Consider the following 22,429-nt stretch of genomic DNA (forward strand, 5'->3'; position numbering starts at 1 on the left):
TATGTATAAGGGTTAAAGGTAAGCACACATTTTTATCAAAAGCACTGTGACTCCTTGCAAAAGGTTCCTTTCTTCTAACCGCTGTACACATGAATTCAAGTGTGTGACGGGCAAGCATGTGGGCTCAGATGTATATCTCTTAACAATACTTTCTCTGTCACAGTACTCAAAAGGTGTATTGCACAAGGGCAACGGAAAATATATATATATATCTCAAAAACACATGGCAGAATGCACAGGAATCATTTAGTAAAACACAAATTGAAAATCCATACATGTGGAATTTCCTGACAGGTAGTCCCGATTCCAATGGGTAGCTTAGAAAGTGAGCCGCAAGCCTCCTACAAAATCTAATTTTAAATTGTCTCGTAACAAACTGCAGGAAACATGTCCATGCACACTCCGAAGCCAGACCTCTCTACAGCCAAGGAGAGCAGCATGCTTTCTCCTATTGCAATGAGCCAGTGTTCTTTGCCCGACAAAGCTGTTTCGCCTGCCATAGAAACTTACTGCAGCTACATTATCAATAATTAATCCCAATGGAGGATGAATCACGAAGGAGCAGCTGACTGCAAAGTGTGGCGTTTGCTTTCTTGCTGCGACGATTGAAGAGGAACAGAGTTGTCTAAGCTAGGCCTGAGAGACATCTTAAGGGACTGCCAAATGCAGAAATCACAAAGAATAAGACTAGTTATTTCGCAATTTTCTAATACTTGGCGCACTATTGCTTTTTCTGGATTAAAAATAGAGATACTATATGAACGAGAAATAGTATTCTATTTTCTCCGTTGGTTTTCAGAGCAGATGGGGTCCTTGAAATTTCAGGACAGGACAGGTATAGACCGCTATCATTCTGCCCTCCCTTTTTAACCAGCTAGCAAAGGCTTAGGCAAGGAACTTAATACCACAATTCATCCCCTTTCACTATGTCCAGAACCTAGGTGGATTAGGCCCTGAACATTTGGAGATAACTTTCGCGCACTTACTCTGAATAGACTTGAGTTACCGATTAACTACCTTTTCAAAAAAAACCCAAAAAAATTGGATGTAAGGTAGGACCTAGAAACTCCCCTGAAATAATTGTACACTATGCTTAGGAGTTTCAAGTACACTGGGGCTGTATGCTGTTGAAATGTAGATACCAAAATATCTGAAAATTTACTTACTTAGTTCAGAAAAGAACTTCCGTAAGGTATTTTTTTATATGATCACAACAGCAAAACCTTTACATGCTAAATAAAAGATATATGGAATACCCCAGCTTAGAGATAGGCTTGTTAAATTATAGAATTCAGCAATTATCAATAAACTAAAATGGGTGTCTTTTGGGTAAAGGTAGGCAGCAGCAGAGTTGAGCAGGAATGATAATTTTTAAGAAAATACTGGAATACCAAGTGTAGTTTATGGTAATCCATTTCCTTTAATAAAATTTGAAGGTAATAATGGGCTGGATCCAGATTATGTTAATTGGACCTTAGATCCCATTAGAATCAATGGCAAGTTAATCACTAAATTAGTTCCCACCGATTTCAATGGGACATACATGCAACTTAACTCCATATGGATCCCGCCCAGGGTTTATTATTTTTGAACTTTCAAAAAAAGCCAAATTATTTCCCTGCTGGATGTTTTTTTTAAATACTTACAAAATCCCAGGAAGTTTCAAGGCAAGACATGCCCCTTGTAGAAGCCAAATTCTTTCTCATGCAGAATTTGTACTTCTACCCACCACGTGCCTGCAAATTTAGTGCCCTTATAGGTTTACTAGCAGCAATCTTGTTTGCAACTGTACGGGTTTCCAAAGTGGCAATCTGTTTGCAACACATTGCATGCTAGTGCCCTAACATTTGGGGCTGGGGCTCAGTAAGACCAAACCAATCAGTGGCTTTAACTTGTAAAGACCTGCACAGCTTGGCTTAGGACAAGGGTCTCTCAAGGACCAGGTTCCTCTGCCTGGTGTACAGAGGTGGGAAATATAACTGGGGGACTGAACCTTTTCTGTGGTGGCGCTTCCTAGATGCTTATGCCTGGTTCCTCCATTCACGAGTTTTCAGTATTGGACAAAAAATGTTTTATTTGACAAGGTATTTTAATTCGATGCCCTTGTTAAGCTTTTGTTGTCTTGAAGATTTGAGTTTTAGCTGAATGTTTATTTGCTACTGCCACTTTTTAGTTTTGTTCTTATCTCGTTGGTTTATTATGTTTAGCTTTATGTTCATAATTATCCAGTAAATTTCACAATCATTTTTTTTAAAAGGAATGACAAAATATACATAATTAAGATACTGTACTACAATTATTGGATGATTTAATCATTTAATCTGTAGTTTCCATTGACAAATTATAATAAAGATTTTTAACATTTGTTTGCGTTATTTGAAATGCTGCCCAGATGTAACTCAGTAAGCCAGCAAAGCATTGGTTGGTTTTACTCTTAAAAACCTTATGCATATTAAATTCTTCTGACAAAATCTTGACATCTTAAAAAAACACCCCTGAACTACCCAAATAATAATAAAAGCACTTAACATTATGAGTCAAAAACATAAAATAAAATATACTTTAAGTAACAAAATATCAGTTCCTTATGTGCTTCAAAAAATTATTTCAATCATACAATTTATACATTTGAGTCAACCTTATGTTTATTACTATATGAGTGCAGTTTCCAGTCAAATCCATACGAGAAATAAAGGCCTCAACGGATAGCTTGTACACCAGTCAGGTACAGGGTTTAAAGGCTTTTTCCTACATTGCAATCTAATGACATGAAAGCATTCCTGTGACTGAAAAGATTGTGTTAGTGGTCAAATAATCTGCGCAGAGACAAAATAAGACTCTGGAACAAGCTTCTTCCAAGTCAGTTGTATCTATTTACCATTCAGAGGATACATTTTCAAGTTTAGAGAGCCACACAGGAGCGATCTCATGTCTTTAAAATTACCCATGCAGAAAACAGCGGACAGAAAATAGAATTATACCTGTAATTTATTTGCTTATTAATACATCTATAAATGATAGCTTTTATAATATGCATGCTTAGAAAAACATGCTTATAAAGACAAATCCAAGTTGGAAGCAAATGCATGCAAGACATCATTTTGGACTAGCAAGTAAAGTCCAAGGATGTAATTCCAGTATGTTATTTGAAGTGCAGACAGAATTATGTACATCTTTCACTAGTGGAAGCAGCTTCTAAAGTACATTATTAGATGTAGCAACTTTTGTTTTCATGAGGTAATTTTGTATTTATGTGTAAGTAGATACCAAAGATTGTATACAACTCACCAAGAATTTCTTCTACACAAGGCCCACCAATTCAAATGGGAGTTGCACAAGACAATAGTGTATTGGGTTCACTGGTTTTATGGCATGGCATGCTTAATGTAAGAAACACTCAAACGTTATTCCCTGCAAATTACTTAGGGCCTACAGTGCTCATGACTGACTGCAATTTCATTCTTCTTCCTGGGCCGTTTGCCCTTCTAGAGGAACTCAAGACAACAGTGGCAGTGCTTTTGGCTGAGAGACTTAGACGTCCTCAAGGTTCAGTCTGCAAATAAAGGGAGACCGGAAGGAGCCCAAATAGAGATGTCCATCATGTTCATGTGCTTCACTTATGTATGTTGCCACCATTCCATTTGGATCATGGAAGCTTCTTCTGTAGGATCCGGTGTCACTTAGTTCTAGAAGTAGGCTGTACTTGGGCACAAATTTTATCACCATTTCTTGACTGAGCAACTGGGGGAAGAAAGTATTCATTTTAGGGATAACCACCTCAGTCATAAGCATTACAGGTACACTGAACAGTCAGTTAAAATATGTTAACCGATTCAGATTTTAAACCCCAGAATGTCCAAAGGGTATAAGCCATCCAAAAGCTCTTTGAAGCACAATTTATTTTGGGGCAGAGTTAAGCATATGCTCAAGTATCTTGACTAAATCAGCCTTCCCCAACCTGGTGCCCACGACCCAAATGTTTTAGATGGCTTCTCCGCCATTCTTGACCATTGACCATGCTGGCTGGGGCTGACGGGAGCCGTTGCCCAAGGCTTTTGGAGGGCACTAGGTTGGGTAAGGGTGCACTAATCAATGGGGAGTGTTAAAGCTTGCCTACAGTTTGCCCAAATTAAGCTTCTCGTGATGGGTGCTTTTTGTTTTTTAAAAAACTGCAAATGTAAGCATTTTAATCTTAAAGCATTTTTAATTTACTGTCTATTTGAGTGAATGTTGCAGTTTTAGTGCTTTTTAATTTGTTGCATCCGTTTTATGCTTTGTTCTGCTACATAAAAATAAAAACTACTTTTATGTTTCATAAACTTGTAAACCACCCTGGGAACGTAAATTTATGTTGAAGGTGTGGGATATAAATATTGATGTGTTTCAATCTTCACACCAGCCCAACAAGCACATAAGGTAATAAGCACCAGTGCTGGCAGCTGGGACACTTGTTGGACTGCTAAGAGGAATGAAGAACATCAGCCCTCGGAACTTCCGTTTGCCAGCACCACCAAAAGGGAGGGAGGACTTCACAGGTGCCTCCAACAGCCATTGCCTCTCAAAGTCCTAGGGGTTGGAGTGGTTTCAATACCATCTGCCTAAAGCAGGAACAACTGCTTGACTAGGAAAAAGACTCTCAAGGGGGGGAAAAATCCGTCCCCCCGAACTTCCTTTTGCTGCCACCATCTTTGAGACAGCACAACAAAGAGTCACACAATTTAAACATTTGATTGATATTGCCCGGTATTCTGGCTCTATCATTGTGAGGGCAATATGATCTGTCCATAAATCGGCTATTTCAAATCACTTTTTGAGAAACATTAATATTAAAATACTGCTTTTAAATGTCTTTTTTTAAATGAACCAATTGGCTCTCAAGATAGGTTATGCAATTTATCATCAAAGCAGAATTTCTTTTACCTTAAATATTATTCTTTTAATCCATGGTTTTTCAGATAAGAAATCCAACATAGAAAATCCAGGATTGGACCGAATAGCTGACATAGCCACCCAATAACCTCCAGAGCTGCTTGGACGTATGTTATCTGGAAAGCCGGGCATATTTTCTATAAACATGTCTTCTCCACCTTTCATCAGGCCAGATACGTAGTATCTGCAAAATTAAAGTGCATTAATATATTACAAGATAATAGCACATGTCAAGGAGGAACCATAGAAACCAACAAGTGCTTCCCAGGAGGAAGAAGAGCCAAGAAAAGACCTACTATATCACAAGTGGGCAAAATTCGTCAGAGCAAGTGAGTCTGCAGTTTGCATAGTAAAAGCAGTGAGTTCGCTTGCAGAGCACAGTATTTAGAAAAGCCTCTTCAACAAGAATGATCAACAAACTTTGCCTCGAATATATTCCTAAAAAGATAGGTAAAGGGACCCCTGACCATTAGGTCCAGTCGTGGCCAACTGTGGGGTTGTGGTGCTCATCTCGCTTTATTGGCCGAGGGAGCCGGCGTGCAGCTTCCGGGTCATGTGGCCAGCATGACTAAGCCGCTTCTGGCGAACCAGAGCCAGAGCAGCACACGGAAACGCCGTTTACCTTCCCGCCGGAGAGGTATCTATTTATCTACTTGCACTTTGATGTGCTTTTGAACTGCTAGGTTGGCAGGAGCAGGGACTGAGCAACAGGAGCTCACCCCATCGCGGGGATTCGAACCGCCGACCTTCTGATTGGCAAGTCCTAGGCTCTGTGGTTTAGACCACAACGCCACCCACGTCCCTAAAAAGATAGCTGAGCTTAAAACACTTGGCTAATGCTGTTGGTGCAAATTTTAATGTATAGCCACCTTGGGAGGCATCCCACATACCTTCGTATTCTTGCCATAGTTGTTTCGGCCACCAACACAAAGTCTTCAGCAGGTGAGAGCTGGACTCCATTTGGAAATCGGAGCCCTCCCATTAAGACTTTCACTTCCTTTGTGACAGTGTCATATTCAAGCAAGCTAAGGGCAAAGCCATTAACACAGTCATTAATTTTTAAATTCATTTGTCATAAAGTTACGTGCAAACTAATACATAACCATGTAGACAATAACAGAACCAATACAAGGAGCACATATGTGTAAGAGACCCACAAGTCAGAAGGGGTCTCAAGCAGAGCAGTATTATAGTCCAGTTTCCTAGAGATTTCAATACTCACAGGCTCATTTAACTTCTGTGAATCTACATGTTTCTTAGTTGCTTCATTCACAAACTTGCTTGTAATGCCGTATTTTTATTGGCTTGGTTTCCACGCAACTCTAAGCATAGTTTATTTTGAACTATGGTTTAACATAAACAAGCAGCCTGCTGCTGCAGGCTCCTCAAAAGTCTCACCACTCCTGTCTGGGCCGTGCTTGAAAGACACTAACCACAGCACTGGTTCACAGGTATGCATTAGTAGGAGCACAAGAAACCTAAACTCCAGCTCAAGGGTGGGGCTGCTCATTCAATTAAGCTATTACTATTACCTTTAATTAAGAATTAGCACATTGGCTAAGAGAAAATTCCACACCAGGCAGTCCCAGCCATGCTACAGACCAGAAACTCACTAAGCAACCCAGTCGTACTGCTCTGTCAAAATTCTGCTTTCGCAACTGGCATCAAAACACTGCAAGGATTTCCCCCAGTTGGGACTTACCGTCCATCATCAGAAGCCTCCATGATTAATAAGGAATAGTCTTTTCTGTGCCATTTACTACTGGAGTCAGTAAAGTAGATTTTCCTTCCGTCTCGCGTCAGTGTAAGATCATTCACAAAGGACATGTTTTTTCCTTCAATGGGAATCTTGGAGGACACAAGTGGTTTCACTTCACCTGATCACAGAAAGGAGGACTTGGTTAACCCCTTGCTTTCCTACATGCTTTAAATTTAGAGTAGTTAATAACTTTCCAATGATAAGAGCTTTCCTTATGCACCAGAATAGCAGATAGAAAATAATTTACAAATATTTCCATTTACTTTGGCTAAGGGAGAGGAATCTGTGTTTGCACATAAGTTTTTTTGTTCTTAAAATGAACAGCTTGCATTTCAAGGTGTGCTTTTGTCGTATGTTATTTAAAGTAGGCAGATCCATCAGGCTGAGACTTTCCCAACTCCCTTCTTGCGGTACTGAAACCTTGCTTTAAACAGCGCCCTTTCCCTGAGTGTTTCCTTCTCTCTGCTTGCTCTGCTTAAACCTCTGTCATTGTTTAAAACTGTCATTTTCCTCTTGTGTACGAGAGAAAAATGATGCAGAGCCATGGAATATTACATAGTCCTTTCACACAACATGTTTCATTCCCAGTATTAGGGGTTGCTTTGAGCATGATTTCCCAGATTCAACACAGTAATTTAGAACAGGTATTTTATTAGCAAGCAAACACTCATGTATGTACAACATTCATCAGCTGATAATCTTCACTAACGGAACAAGACGGAACAGGATTGCTCATCTTAAAACAGTGACATATATCATCATGGCGTGTGGGCAAACGGCTGCAGAATAGGAAGGAGACATGAAAATGGGGGTGATCTGTATGCAAAGAGGAGTTGGAAAAGGAAGTGAAGGGGCGAAAGGGGGTGCAAAGAGAGTTGACAAAAAGGAGGGAGTAGGAGACATGGGAAGGGGTTTAAGAAGAAAGCAGGGAAATGAAAGCATCTGAAGAATAGGAGATCATAGCGACTTCACAAGGAAGACAAAAGAAATGCCAGGCCAAAGCAAACATAAACAGGAAAAACAAGAGTGCAAGTTTACCTGAGACAGGATTGATTTCAAAGAGTCCATAGTATGCATCTGCCACAAAAAGGGTGTTCTCTGGTCCAACTCTGATTCCGAGAGGTCTCCCACATGTGGTTTCATCTTCTCTGGTTCCTTTTAAGACACATTTCCAGCAAGTTAACAGCAGCAGGTTTTATACAAATATTTCTATACTGCTTTAGGAAAAAATGCCATTACTTCAGAATTTAATCCAAAAACAAATATTCAGGAAAACTTTACTGATATCAACACCATTTTATGCTGACAAAATTCCAAAATGGTACCTTTAGTCATCTGTTGCAGGAAACAACAATGCACCTTGCAGACTATTGAGATTTTCTGGGCAACATTAAATTGTGCTAGTGCAAGGATTAGCATGAACACAACAAGACTTTCGCCCCTCTCCTCCTCCTGTGCGCGCCCTGTGCTATCCCTAAATCTGCTCCAGAGGGTGGGGGAACTCCCATAACAGATTTAGGAGGCACACAAGAGGAAGAGAATGTTTACTTACGCAAGGATAAATCCTTGCACTGATGGAACTATTTGTTTAGTGCTTCATGCCAGCAGGCGCAACAAGACTTCCCCTTCCTTTCCTCCCACTTCTGCCCCCCCCCCCACCCCCCAGCAAACAGGGAATTTCCCTCTTGCACAAGTAGGCTGACACTTCAATGTCACCCTAACATATTTATTGTGAAAATTTCATGGACAAATAACTAGTTGCCTTATAATAAATGTGATGTGTAATCTCTTCTAATAGTGGATTTTTATTGCATTTATGTTTTTGTTGCCACTTTTAGGACAAGTTATTCTTTTTGCATGCAGAATGAAGATGTAGCCAAAGAAGCAGCAAATGTTTAAAACTTTTACGTTCACAGTGCCCTCTACTGGCTGTTCCAGAAAAGGAAACCAACACAAGCAGTATCAGTGCCTATAACAAAAGAAGAAATAATTTGAAGCTAGACGTTCATTCTGCAAGTTGCCAACAAGCAGTACTGAACAACAGTTAGTCTCTTTCTTGCCCCTTACTGATTTCACATGGCACAACCTGTGAAAAACATAGTAAGTGAAGTCACTTCCTTTTTCCAAAATACATTTCTCTTCCACTGTTCTATGTAGGAAAACATTTCTAGTCAGAACAATGCAGAGTTGCCTCTCTCAACTTTAACAGGCTAAAGCCAATCACTCCCAAAAGTTGGACCACTGTTATACTATATTCCCTTAAGCACCTCTGTGATTGACAAAATAAATGGATGGAAGCATTAGAGAAAAAGAAAAGCTACACAGAATTTTATAAAAACACAAAATCAAAGGATAGATGTTAAGGAAATGAGATCCTACAAGTAATGGTGCAAATCTGGATGCTGCAATGAGGCTTCTCATTCTTCACGTGCAATTTCAGATTTTGTAGTTTCTCATTTTTCATGTGCAATTTCAGATATAGTTCCTCTATTTTTCTATAGTATTAAGCTAAGCTAAAGTCAAAGATGGCATGATGTGCAGTACCAGAATGAGGGGCATGTTATCCATATTATATTGAGATACTGACTGTGCCTGGCTGCTATATGATTGAAATAAAAATTGAAATACTTTGTTGTCACTTGTACAACTTGTATACAGTGAGATTACACAAGCACCCCCTTAGTCTTAGTCTTAATTCCCCTCGTTTACTGACGCACGCACACCAAACCAAAAGTCAGTTGCCCTGTTGTTATCTTTTCATTCAGCAGCCTAACAGCCCACGGATAGAAGCTGTTCTTTACCCTGTTGGTGTGACTAATCATGCTTCTATATCTTCTATATCTATATCTTCTGCCTGATATCCTCAAGTGTAGCCAAACACCACCAGTCCTGGCTTCCCATAAACTACTGGGCCCAATTTATAAACTCCTGAACAGCTTAGGACTACTTGATGGAGTGCCTTTCCCAGCAGGTCCCAACCTGTCCAATGAGACTGGCAGGAGACTGGCTGGTAGTACAAGCAATGGGTGCTGTGCATTTGGCAGTGACATGGCAGGGATTGTAATGTTTTTTTTCCTTTCAGTAGTTTAATTTTTTTATACAGCATTGTACTAATTGGATGAAGGTTGGTTTGGAAATAAATAATTTCTTTTGAAGATATCCAGAATATAGCTGTGTTAGTTCGGTAGCTTGGAATAAGGGAATCTGTATATTTTTTCACTGGTAGCCATGAGTCTGGGAGAGCATCAATTTCCCAAGACCTTGCTGCATTCTCCCTTTCATTTACAGAACCTTGTGACACATGGACCTTTACAAATCCGCTCCTCTTAACCACTGCATGGTCAGTTTCCTGCTCCGAACATCCTCTCTGTTGCTGTCCCATGTCAAACTCAGCTAGGGTATTTTCAACCAAAGCCATTATGTGACAATCAGGGCTGCAGTTGAGCAGTTAGCTAGAATCATTGGGATGAAGGTTAAAAGAAGCACAAGAAGAGAACCATCAGGAAGTGTTGATACAGTTGCATACATAAAAAAATAACAAATGGTAGCGTGCGCTGAATTACTGACCATTACTCCAGTGTTAGCAATATGTTTTTATTCCACAGGGGCATTCCTGTCTTCACACTTTCAAGTCAATTATTGGCACAGTTCTCAGACCAAACCTGTATAATAAGGCCCATGAAACTATATACCAAAAATAAACTGCCTGAAATGCACTGTGAAGAACATTATGAAATACTGCTATTTTTCCATTTAGGAAAAGAAAAATCATTAGTGCACCTTAAAAGTTAGTTAGATAATATACAAGCAAATGACTTAGCAAAGCTTAAAATGTTGACAGTACAATCGCTATACAATTCAGACTGAAATGCAATAGCAGCAATAAACTACGTGGTTCCTCTAACTTACCACAGGGGCCATGTCCAAGCCGGGCTAATGTGTGTATTTCGCCATTTTCAATCTTTAGAATTTTTCCATCCGCTGTACCAGTGAACAACACATCTAAGAGAGACAAGTTGTAAGATATGCTTTTTATGAATTCTGGAAACTGGAAGTACTGTATGAATTGTACATTGTTCCTTCATAAAAAAGCTCATGACCTTTAAATATTAAAACTAAAGCCAGCCTCAAATCATGTCCACAGTAGCAGTCATCTGTGACTCAAAGCCACATGAACACACTCCAGTCAGCATCTGGCTCATAAACAGGACTCCAAATACACAACCTTTTGTAGGGATAACTTAGATCCTTTATATTGAGATACAATACTTGTTCAATTTTTACTTTCTTTAATGTTGGTATCTCTTGGATTTCTCACCATCAGTGAATTTTTGTAGCTCTGGTGGCTGCTATTCACCAATTAAGATTCCAGTAGAAAGGGAAAGCATTGTTTTCATCTTCCATAATCCAAGCTACTAGATGGCTTTTTATTTTGATGCATTTCCCAATAGTTAAAAGTAATCAGAGATTGACCAGCCTTTAACTGTAACACTGGGACAACCTTAAGCATTCATGGTTATTTTCTTATTTCAGAATTTTGACATTCTCGGTATTGTCCTATTTTTGGTAGTATGTGTGTTCGGTTACATTTTCTGCAATTTATACGTTTGTTGTTTATTATTTTGATTATGAACTGTGAATAAATGGCGTTGCCTGTGAATCTATAGTGATTCTTGCCATTTGCTTCCTGGAAAGTTACAGAGGCCATGTTGGATCAGAAAAAAAAAGGACCTCTAGCCAGCATCTTGTTTTCCAGTGAGCAGCCAGATGCTTCTAGGAAGACCATAAGCAGGACATGAAGGCAATAGCCCTGTTCCATTGTTGCTCCTCAGCAACCATTGAGACACTTATCCACTTACAAGAGCAGGGACATCCAGGCACCTTGAGTATTAGACCCTGAGCACACCAGGTGGGGACCAAAGGTACACTAGCTCTCTGGATGTAGAAGATCAGCTCTCCCTAGCTCTTTCCCGTATCCCACAACAGCTACAGAAACCACACCACTGTTACAACTTATAGTATGTCATATCTTCTAACATGACATGCTCTTTCACTGTGTGCTTTATATAATTGAATTAATTATTTCAGAAATCAATTGCAGAGTTATTTGGATCAATAACAGATGATCAATGGTTACACCAAGAGTTACCAACATGACTTATGGAGTAGTTATTATTATAAAGCAGGCTTCCTCAAACTTGGCCCTCCAGATGTTTTTTGCCTACAACTCTCATGATCCCTAGCTAGCAAGACCAGTGGTCAGGGATGATGGAAATTGTAGAAAAACATCTGGAGGGCCGAGTTTGAGAAAGCCTGCTATAAAGTACTTGGGGAAAAGAACAGAGCAAGAGAAAAAATGATTTTTGCTAGGCTCAGAAGGTCTCATGTTTGACTCAAGCTCCAAGCATTAAGACCCTTCACAGTTTAGCATGCAGACGTTATTGTGCTTACCGCCGATGTTTGCAATAGATTCTGGTCCAACGAGCTGATTTTCAAATAGCCTTTCTGCTTGTCGGAGCTTGAAGTTTGGCTCTAATGCGCCAGTGAGGAGAGGAGGTTCTTTGAAGCTAGGAGAGGGGAAGAAGGAGAAGCAATTTCATCGGTGGGCTGAAAGAAAAGGGCAGGGAGCCAACCAATTTTGGAAGATTCTGGGTACAGATAAACCTAGTTTTCCTTTCTACCTCGGGCACTAAAAGGCAGGTGAGGCTGGACATGAGTTTCAAACACACTCTGCTCATACTGCGTATGGAAGTCTGATCAAGGTATATACTTGTGTACATAAAACGCATCAACATAAGATCCAAAATGTTACAATATCTTGATAGAAAGTTTAAACTATAGTTTAACATAACATGCAAAATAAGCCAGCATCAAGTCAACACACTTGAGATAGAAAAGCCACAGAGAGGCCTGCAGATCTCTTTTAATTCAAAATAGGAAAAAAAACAAAACAGGGCATTTGCAAGATCAGCATGATGGACACTATCACAAGGACATACAATGGACCACCTATTGGGGAAAATTCCACACGTACATCTTTTATGCTAGTTTCCTATTCTAGTTTGGTGTCAAATGAACAAACACCAATTGTTCAAATGACAATGCTTTCAGTTTTCAACATTGTACTAATTTCCAACGTTGAAGCATTTTAATACTGCATATTTGTAACTCAATTATTTCCATAGCTTTTCTGAAACAATTCTCCATTACAAGTTAAAATGCTTCTTAATGAGACTTGCTTTTATGGAACACCTTAAAGATCACTTCAAAATACACACCGTGATTACTTTGGCCAATAAGATGTAGTCATCCAGAGAAATGATCATACCACCAGGTGGTCAGTAACACTACCAAACAGCTTAGGAAAGAATCTTACCTAAATGAAATAGTAGCCATTTCCCTGTTCTAGATCTGCTTAGCGCTACTTAATCCTGTATTTTGTTGTCAGGATAATGTAAGTTAAATGGACCAAAGCTGAATACAACATGAAAGGTTCTATGAAATGGAGGATTCTAAGGACAGAGATGTGATTACGAATGTTAAATTTGTCAATTCCTGAAACTTATCATGACAGTAAGATTTATAGGTTGATCTAACCTTATTTACTTGACAGTAAGCCCCACTTATTTCAGAGGGACCTGATTCACAGACGTATGCTTTGGACTGTAGCCTTAAAAACTCAAAAAGATAAAGTATTTATTCTGACATATGTATGGCTCCTCATAAGAAAGTTATATGGATGGCCTCCATTATATAAGCAAAGAACACAATTGAAATATAATGCAAAAAACAGAAGCATTCAGCGGGAGGGAGAAACTGCATAAATACTACAAGACAGAACCCCCCATTTCAAACACAAAATAAAAAAGGACCCAGGAAGCAGGGTGCCAAAGGCAGCAGGGAGTCATAATGATACATAACCTACAACAACCATGTTTGACTTAGTTTCAAACCCCCCCCCCCCCAAAAAAAGCCTTTGCCAATTTTTCTCTGAGCTTTCAGTCTAATGTGTAATCAAACATTTGTTTGCATTTGCTTCTCCAGCATACCTTTCTTTGTGTGTTTGTGGCAGCATTTAACGCTCAGCAGGTTTGGGTGCTTTTGACCAAGGGGCAGCTTCCTCTTTCTACAAAGGTTTGCTCAACATACCACCACTGCATAACCTGTCACAAGAACAAGTCTAGTCTCCCAGGCCTAACTATATGTAACTGTCTCACATTATTACGTGAATGTAAGCTGTATTCCTGTAAAGCTGTGACGCAGGTGTTCACCTGGGCCCAGGTTTTCATGCGTGACTATTCTGATGAGCACCGTACACTTTTTGGCACCTGCTAAAAATATTCCTTTTTAGAAAATCCTACCCAGATGCTTTAAAAACTGAGGTACCGTATTTTTCGCCCCATAGGACGCACCGGCCCATAGGACGCACCAAGTTTTTTTGGGGGGGAAATAAAGGGGGAAAAAATTATTCCCCCCCCCCCCAGGTGCTTGTGGGGCCGGCAGCGGGGAGAAGCGCTCTTCTCCCCACCACCCGCCTGCAGACCAGGTCCGGGGACAGCGGGAAGACGCGCTGTGCCTCCCAGCTGTCCCCGGAGCTTGCAGGGCAGGCAGCGGGGAGAAGCGCTCTTCTCCCCACCACCCGCCTGCAGACCAGGTCCGGGGACAGCAGGATGGCGGCATTCCGCCTCCCCGCTGTCCCCGGAGCTTGCAGGGCAGGCAGCGGGGAGAAGCGCTCTTCTCCCCACCACCCGCCTGCAGACCAGGTCCGGGGACAGCAGGATGGCGGCATTCCGCCTCCCCGCTGTCCCCGGAGCTTGCAGGGCAGGCAGCGGGGAGAAGCGCTCTTCTCCCCACCACCCGCCTGCAGACCAGGTCCGGGACAGCGGGATGGCGGCATTCCGCCTCCCCGCTGTCCCCCGACCTTGTGGGGCTGGCGCTGCGGCTCTCCTGAAGCCTGCATTCGCCCCATAGGACGCACACACATTTCCCCTTCATTTTTGGAGGGGGAAAAGTGCGTCCTATAGGGTGAAAAATACGGTAATTTTAATCTGTTTTAGTATTTTAACTTTTGTATGTTTTAAAGTAAGGTTGTAGATTTGTCTTGATTTTTCTGTTTTATCTTTTGTAAACCACTTCATTTTTTAAAATAATACAGTGGTGTATAAATTTTATGAAAAATAATAATAAAGTAAGTCAAATTTATTACAGCAGAAGATTTCTGGGCAACAGCCCACTTCCTCAGATGCATGGAAGCGTTATCCTGAGTTTCAGGAGTGTGTACAAATTCACATGCAAGCATTTGTATAAGTTCCCTTAAGTCATGTGGGGGAACCCCTAAGAAAGGGTTAAACTGTTCCATAAACCAGGTGCCACTACTGAAAAGGCCTTCTCTCTGGTGGTGAAAATATGAAAGGTGGCATCCAACCAAGCCGTACTCAGAGAAGATCCACTGGAAAAAAATGAATTTAGTCAGTCATGACTAACTTGTCACTGATTTCAGTAGATCTACTCCAAATATGGTTTAAATATATATCATCCAAACATATATTCATTCTCAAAACCAATGCAGTAAAGCTTTAGTACTAACACCTGGCAAGACTGAAATGAGAACTGAATACTCTCATTTCAACAATATGGGATTTTATCAATCTGGAGTGTTCTCCTTGTTCTGAAATCTTTCCCAAATGAGAGATGTCACTTTGGGGTGCTCTCAGAGCCTCCAAAGTACAATTTCCTTCAAAGACTTCTTGGTGAACTTCTGGCTCGAGGTACAAGAGAACTGGGCCTCTTGTCATTAAGCTCTCTCCATGGGTACCATACAAATATCCTTCTTCCTTCCCTCAATATTCCTAAAAATGTGCTGAATCCACATTTGGCTTCATGTTTGCAGAGACCCTAAATGCAGAGAGACCATAGGCTCATTTTAGCTGAGCAATCTGAACAACCCATGAACAAGGTATACCTATTGTGTTGGATCAAGTCCATGTAGGCACCTTTGCAAACATGTATGCAAGACAGGTGCAGAGCAGACTCACCAAGGGGAGTTGACACAATTCCCATGGTGCTAAACAAATGAATAACCAGCTCTAGCCAGATGAGAACACTTGCCAAAGAAGTCCTATTGTGCTTGAAGATCCTCTTCTTTGCTTGCAGTCTTAAAGGATGCACTGTTCATTTCACTTCAAAAATCAATTATCCATCTTCCTTATATTTGATTGCATTTATTTAAAAGATACATACAGCAACTGTTATTCATTTCTAAGATCTGAACTGAGACAGCAAATGTGAAATTTGTTGAGATACCAAAAGCAATCCAGCTTTCGATACATCTTTCAATATCAGAATACTGTATATCTTAGCAGGCTGCACAGTCCTGTGTATACTACACATCACAGTTTAATCAGGTCTTACCCTACTAATACCTGCATTCTGAAGGAAAAAAATTAAACTTACTGGCGATAAAAAAAAATCCTAATTAAGTATTCAGTTAAACACTTAAATTATATGCTACATTCTGATATCATACATACTTTGCAACTCACCTTATAGGCTGAGGGTCTATTGGACACTCCAGAAGAATTATTGCTCCAAATAAGGGAATAATTAGCGATACAGCCAAAGTCATGAAAGTCACACGGAATACTTTGTTGCTGTAAGTACTGTAACAAAAATACAAAACAGATTAGAAACTTAAATTGAAGCTCTGCACAATTTTAAACAATGATCACCAGTGGGTTAGTGTAAATCTGTACCAGCGATTTCAGGCGAAGATTATAATATTTTATGAATGTGTAACTAGCAATACATCAATGTATGCCTAGTTTTTCCACATAAGCATGTTGTATGAACTCAATGATTACGTTATTCCACTAATCAAAGGGGAATCAAATGAAGAAAAAACTCCAAATATCCTTTTCAAACCCATTACAATTTATCAATGATGTTACAACTGAGCTATACATTCAGTATATCACAAAATGACATCTCAGGAACGTACCATTGCAAAATGCAGGTGTAAGATTACACATACAAATGCTTCGTGTAGAAAAGCTCCCTGCACACGGAAATCATGTCTAAGAAGATTCTAGCCTACCCTTCTTCCCCTTCTGTTAGTTATCCACAAGCAAGAATTTAAACATTTAGAGTTCATAATTAATATCCCACCTGCATTCTTAACAGTATACTCCCAAGGAAGGATATAGCTTGTGATGCAGAAAGCTCAGGCAGCAGAAAGGGAGGGAAATCACCACCTCTTTCTACTTCTCTCTTAACTGCAGAGATTTGTGTTTACTTGAACCTTTGCAGCTTATGCAAAGAATCTTTGTGGAGGGCATGTGGGAACAGGGGATTTGCCAATGGAGAACAGGTAAGTGGATTTAAGAACTCTGCATGTTAAATGTGACTGGTACTTTCCAGTATGTGTTAGAAGCTGCCCAGAGTGGTTGGAGCCACCCAGCTAGATGGGTGGGGTATAAATAATAAAAATATTATTATTATTATTATTATTATTATTATTATTATTATTATTATTATTATGTGTTTGAGGTAGTATCCACAATGCATGAATCTGACAGTTTAAATCCAAACCTTTCTATAGCCTCAAGAGAGATTAAGGGTTAGTAAGTGGGAGAAACAGAACTGAAGTTCTGTGGATGAAACTAGCTTAAGATTTTACTTTCTCAGGGTAAAGGTTGCATTTCTAACCCTTAGCAAGCTTTTTAATCGCCATGATTTGTGAAAGGAAAACGAAGCAAAGAAAACTTGAAATCTCATTTTCTGTACCATTTCTCTTCAGTTATCTACAAAGATAGATACTGGAGTACATTTGGATACATGAAGACCTTTGTTATTAACAAATACAGTATGGTGTCCTTCATAAATCAAGGACAAAACCTCTGCTAAGAGGAATGTTACGCAGCATTTTTTCCTCTGATCAGCACATAAATGACTTTTTTTAAACAACTGGGAAGGGATAAGACAGGCTTAAAGGCCCTAGGAGCTGGCAAGGTCTGAACATCAACATTTCATCAAAGAAGTGAAGAAATGCTGAACATGGATAAAAATGAATTGTGCTGCTCAAAAACCTATCCGTATACTTCTTTTTCATTTAACATGTCTAATTTGAAGACCACCAGCAACACGGAATTTGGTAAAGAAATTCAGCCATAGGAGATATGCCCATAGGACAGATAACAAACATCAGCCAACAGGCCCCACTGAAATAAATGGGATTACTTCTTGGTAGACAGGCAAAAAGAATTCCCTGTTAAATAATTAAAATAAAATTCAGTTTCTCAAACTGCAGTTTTGATGACACCAACATGCAGCCTTCTTCCCAGTATAGAAATTCTGGGACAGCAGAATTTGGCATTATCGGATTAGTTACACCTGAGAACTATTGTTGAAGGAGCCCTGCCCCACCCCAAACATGCAAGATTGCAATAGGTCTGTGTGACTCAAGAGCTTACAACCAGAACCCGAAGCGCTGGAAGTTTATTGTTTTTGTTACATGTTTCTGCAACGTAGAAAGTATCCTACCTAAGTAATTTCTCTCCCAAATTTCTCTCTCCCAGATTTGGTGTGAAGGTAACATGTAGATTATAAACTGTTTTTCACACACACCAGATCAAGGATAGGTACAATCACTGAAAAGGATAACAAATTCAAGCAGGTTTACCCAAGAGGTTTACCCAACATTATGTCCCAAGGAGATGTGACATAATTATCCCCTTTTCTCTTCCATAGATTACCTCCAGGTACAGGTGTACAATGGAAACATGTGTTTACTGGAAGGTGAATCAGATATGTTAGCCATTGGGAAATAAGGAAATACTCCTCCAAGGAAGCATAAATGTAATTACAGTATTCTGCAGTCCAAATGCAAACTGAAATATGAACAGAGTGCTGGGTTTGCATGTACAGTCATAGCTCGTGTTGCATTAGGTTCATGTTGCATCTTTTCAGCTTGTGAACGCGGCAACCGGGTTTCGCCATGCGCACACGCACAGAAGTGCTTGATTGCGCCACACACATGCGCAGAAGAGGTCTCTAGTTGCGGACTTTTCGGTGTGCTAACACCACCCTAGAACAGATCGTGTCCGCAACTAGAGGTACCACTGTAATGTCAAGCCAAAGTTAGAAGAAACCAAGGCTCATAAGTCAGCAAAAATCAAGGCTTCACGTGATGGTTTGTTGGCAGTAAAGAAACCATAGTTATTAACCAGAGTTTACTAACTATCGTTTAATAAACCATGATAAAGCATAAAGTGCAAACCAGGCTGTTCTTTCCAGTGGCTAGGGCTTAATTCAGACTCACTAAGCCATCCCCCAAACCACATAGTAAGTCACATTAAGAACACAGTAAGAATAAGCAAACATACTCAGAAATGTACTTATGAAGGGGCTTGCCATGGATACTATTGCCATGATTGCCATGACTATTAGCATTTTTGAGTCATACTCTCGTATTTCAGCTGCTCACACAAATCCATCAAACTATCGCTTATCTGAATTTAGTACTTGAACAATGTTGTCACCAGAAAACTCCATATACTTCAACAGAGCTTGAAGATTTCGCCATGCTGCAAAGATGACTGAACTCTCCCCTAGTTAACCCTTGTCCTCTCTACATAATGCTTCCTTTGCAAATGAGCTTAACAGGCTTCAATGCTGGAACCAATTTTCAACACCAGAGTTCTGACCAGGGCATTTTATACAGAGTTTAATAAAAGAAGAGTTATTATTTTTATTGTACTTATTTACCACTTTTTTCTGCAATGAGCTCAAGTTAGCATACATGCTTCTCCCCCTCCTCATTTAACCTCCACAACAACCCTGTGAAGCAGGCTAGGCTAAGTGACTGGCCCAGTGAACTTCATGGTTGTGGAGGGAGCAGGGATTCAACGCTGGTCTCCTAGGTCCCAGTCTGACACACTAACCACTGCACCACACTGGATCTCACATGTCCTGTGCGTGTGCAGCACTCCCCAATTTCCATAACTAGTTACCACACATTTGGGATTTAGAAAGGTTTCAACTTAGGTCTCTCTTCTGGTTTTGTTTATTTATTACTGCCATTTCATTGCCTTTATTGCAGAATTATTCTTTTTGTTTATACAACACGAGCACGTTTGACACTTTACAGCCTTGTATAATGGGTGGGCGGGGGAGAGCTGGATTCCTCCTTCCCAAGCAGTTTTCGATCTACATTCTGGTAGGTTAGAAATGAATGCCCAAATTTTTTTTGAGTGCAGCATACGAGCAATGCTAATAAAATCCACATGTTTGTTTTTATGGTAGCTATATTGTGATCACAGAAGGGGCCGGGCGCGCGCGTGTGTATTTACTGTGGGGAGGCAGAAGAAAGCGTTGTAAACAGCAGGGCCAAAATACAATGCAATACGAGACACACAATACACCGTGTTTGCGTTACATCGTGTTACATGCCTTGGCAGCACTGAGAGAGAAAAGAATCAAATTATTATTATTATATACGAATAAATGCGAGCAAATGAGAGGCCTTCCAAAAAGGTTTGCGCTCAGGAGCATCTCGTTGCAGAATTACGCGGCCCTCTCCACCTTCCACCCTGCCCTAGGCAAGGAGGCAGCTCAGCCTCTCCCCTCCCGCCCCAAAGCACCCTCGGCCAGGCAAGACCCACTCCTTAAACCCGGGTCTGGGGAGGAGGCCGAGGGGGAATGCCGCCTCACGCCGCCCACCCAACCCAGCTGCTCCCTCAAGGGCCCAGGCGGGGGCTCGCTTTCCGGCCCCCTCGCGCCCCGCGGAACAACAGGAAGGCACCCCTTTCCCTCAGGAGCAGGCGGGCGGACGGGCGCCCACGAGGTCACCTCTCTGAGAAGCCGGCCGACGCCCCTCACGCACCTGCCATCCTTGGTCTCCTGAGCCGTGTTGTCCTCGGTGATCACCTGAGGGCGTATAGGGCGCCGCTGCCTCAGGCCTTCCGCCTCATTCATGTTGCCCCCGTCGCCCCTCGGCGTGACTGAGGAGAAGCGCGCTCGCCCGCCGCCGCAGAACAAGCTCTCCACGCAGCGCCAAGAGGTGATGCCGCCCCGCCCCGGAGCTCCGCCCCCGCCTCCATGCTTGCCCAACGGCCGCCAGGCTGGGGCCCCGCAGGCCCCTCCCCCAACATACCCGCCCAACGGCTGCCAGAGCCACGCCTCCTCCTAACGGCCGCCCCACCGAAGCCCCGCCCACCCGGCTATGCCCGCCCAACGGCTACCCAACGGCCTCGCCGAAGCCCCACCCCGCCGCCCAGGGTAGACCAATCGACGGCAGCCAGCTCTGAAGCCACTTCTCCCGTGACCAGAGAGCCGAATGGGCCGCCCTCAGCTTCCACGAAGCCAGCGCCTCGTCGCTCTTCGGGCAATGACTGGCTGAGGCGTTTCAGTGCTGCCCACAGACAAGACCCCTCTCTCTTTGTTCTCTAATGGGATCGACTTTCTCTCTGACACACACGCGCTTGACGCTTCGTAATACGCAGCCCCGCCCACACAACGCGCCTGAACGTCGGTAAGGCCGTCCCCGCCCACACACTACCCACCACGCCCCCTCTCCCTGCGCCTGCCCAATCGGTGTCACAGTTGCATGCTTAGGGGGTGGAGTCAAAGGCGTATATCTTTCCCCGCGAGGAAAATGGAACTTAGAACGTCATTGCATTAGGAACGGGCAGTTGCAATGTGTTTAAATGTCCACATTGGTTTGTTTTTGTTCTTATTATGTCTTCTGTTTTTCTGTTTTGGATTTTTATGTCATGAAACGCCCTGCCTGTGATCTTTGGATGAAGGGTGGTGTACAAATGTAACGATGACGATGATGATGATGATGATAATAATAAAATAATAATAATAATAATAATTAATTAATATAAACAGGTGATTTGGGAGGGAATAACCTCTGGAGTTTACTGTACCTGAGCAAGTTGGGTATCTGAGCCCAAAGCATTAGTGGGTGTATATGCAACATCAGAAATAGAAATATTCACACATCGTCAGGGAAACATTTCAAGCTACCAGGACGCTGCCTGAATTACATTTCATCAAATAAATTCAGCTTAGGAGGGTCTGAGTAGAGACAGGTTCTGCAGCAATACAGATGTAACTCAGCTTTGTCAAGTTGAGCGCTGCTGCAATTGTAAATGGTATATATTACCAGTGCTTTTTTATGGGGGGATGCAGGGGCACGCATACCCCTGAACATTTTGTCAATCTAAGTTTTGCCTCATTGAGGGGCAGTATTTCAATACGAGTAGGAAAATAAGAGTACCCCTAAGCATTTTTATAAAAGCACTGTATATTACCTTAGATATAACATTGGTTGCAAGAGGAATCTTAAGTGCACTTTCTGGCTTAAATGAGTATTCTATTACTTGATGCAGAAGTGGGTAGCTGCAGCCCCTGGGGAGCAAATGCAACACCCTCCGTCAGACCCTCAAAATTCTCCTGAGTAGGCCACACTCCTCACTTGCTCTGGTCCATACCCTCACGGTTTCTGACTGGCTGGAACACGTGCTTGAGTTTTGATCATGACTTTTGCTTATCTGGATGGAGGCTAGTGAAGAGTGTGTTTAGAACCCAGCCTACTGTACCAAAGGTAAGATTTCATTCACACTTTTGACTCTGGACCCACCCACTATTGGCATGCGGTTGTTGACCAGAAGGAAGAGCTACCTTTAGCTGAAAAGGGCTGCTCATCCCTGACAGAAAGCATTTTGATATTCTAGCACA

The 22,429-nt window shown here is 41.5% G+C and overlaps 1 protein-coding gene across 1 annotated transcript; it reads right to left on the minus strand.

Annotated features, from left to right (window-relative positions):
* Positions 1–2,296: 2,296 nt before the first annotated feature.
* On the minus strand, positions 2,297–21,212 carry APMAP (adipocyte plasma membrane associated protein). Its single transcript, XM_083432864.1, has 9 exons — positions 20,568–21,212; positions 16,231–16,347; positions 12,140–12,255; positions 10,598–10,690; positions 7,727–7,843; positions 6,632–6,806; positions 5,820–5,954; positions 4,921–5,113; positions 2,297–3,741 (listed from the first exon to the last, which is right to left on the minus strand). Exons 1-9 carry the CDS (start codon positions 20,657–20,659, stop codon positions 3,532–3,534), a joined length of 1,248 nt encoding a protein of 415 aa, XP_083288990.1. The 5' UTR covers positions 20,660–21,212; the 3' UTR covers positions 2,297–3,531.
* Positions 21,213–22,429: the final 1,217 nt, after the last annotated feature.

Source organism: Podarcis tiliguerta (genome assembly GCF_965153285.1).
Source record: "Podarcis tiliguerta genome assembly, chromosome: 3".
Lineage (NCBI taxonomy): Eukaryota > Metazoa > Chordata > Lepidosauria > Squamata > Lacertidae > Podarcis > Podarcis tiliguerta.

Bases quoted from the DNA above. Each gene is read 5' to 3' on its own strand.
- APMAP (XM_083432864.1), bottom strand. From the start codon at position 20,659: ATGAATGAGGCGGAAGGCCTGAGGCAGCGGCGCCCTATACGCCCTCAG. The intron at 10,691-12,139 runs GTAAGCACAATA...TGTCTCTCTTAG, and splicing joins ATCTATTGCAAACATCGGCG to ATGTGTTGTTCACTGGTACA. The intron at 7,844-10,597 runs GTAAGTTAGAGG...GTGTCTTAAAAG, and splicing joins GCTTGGACATGGCCCCTGTG to GAACCAGAGAAGATGAAACC.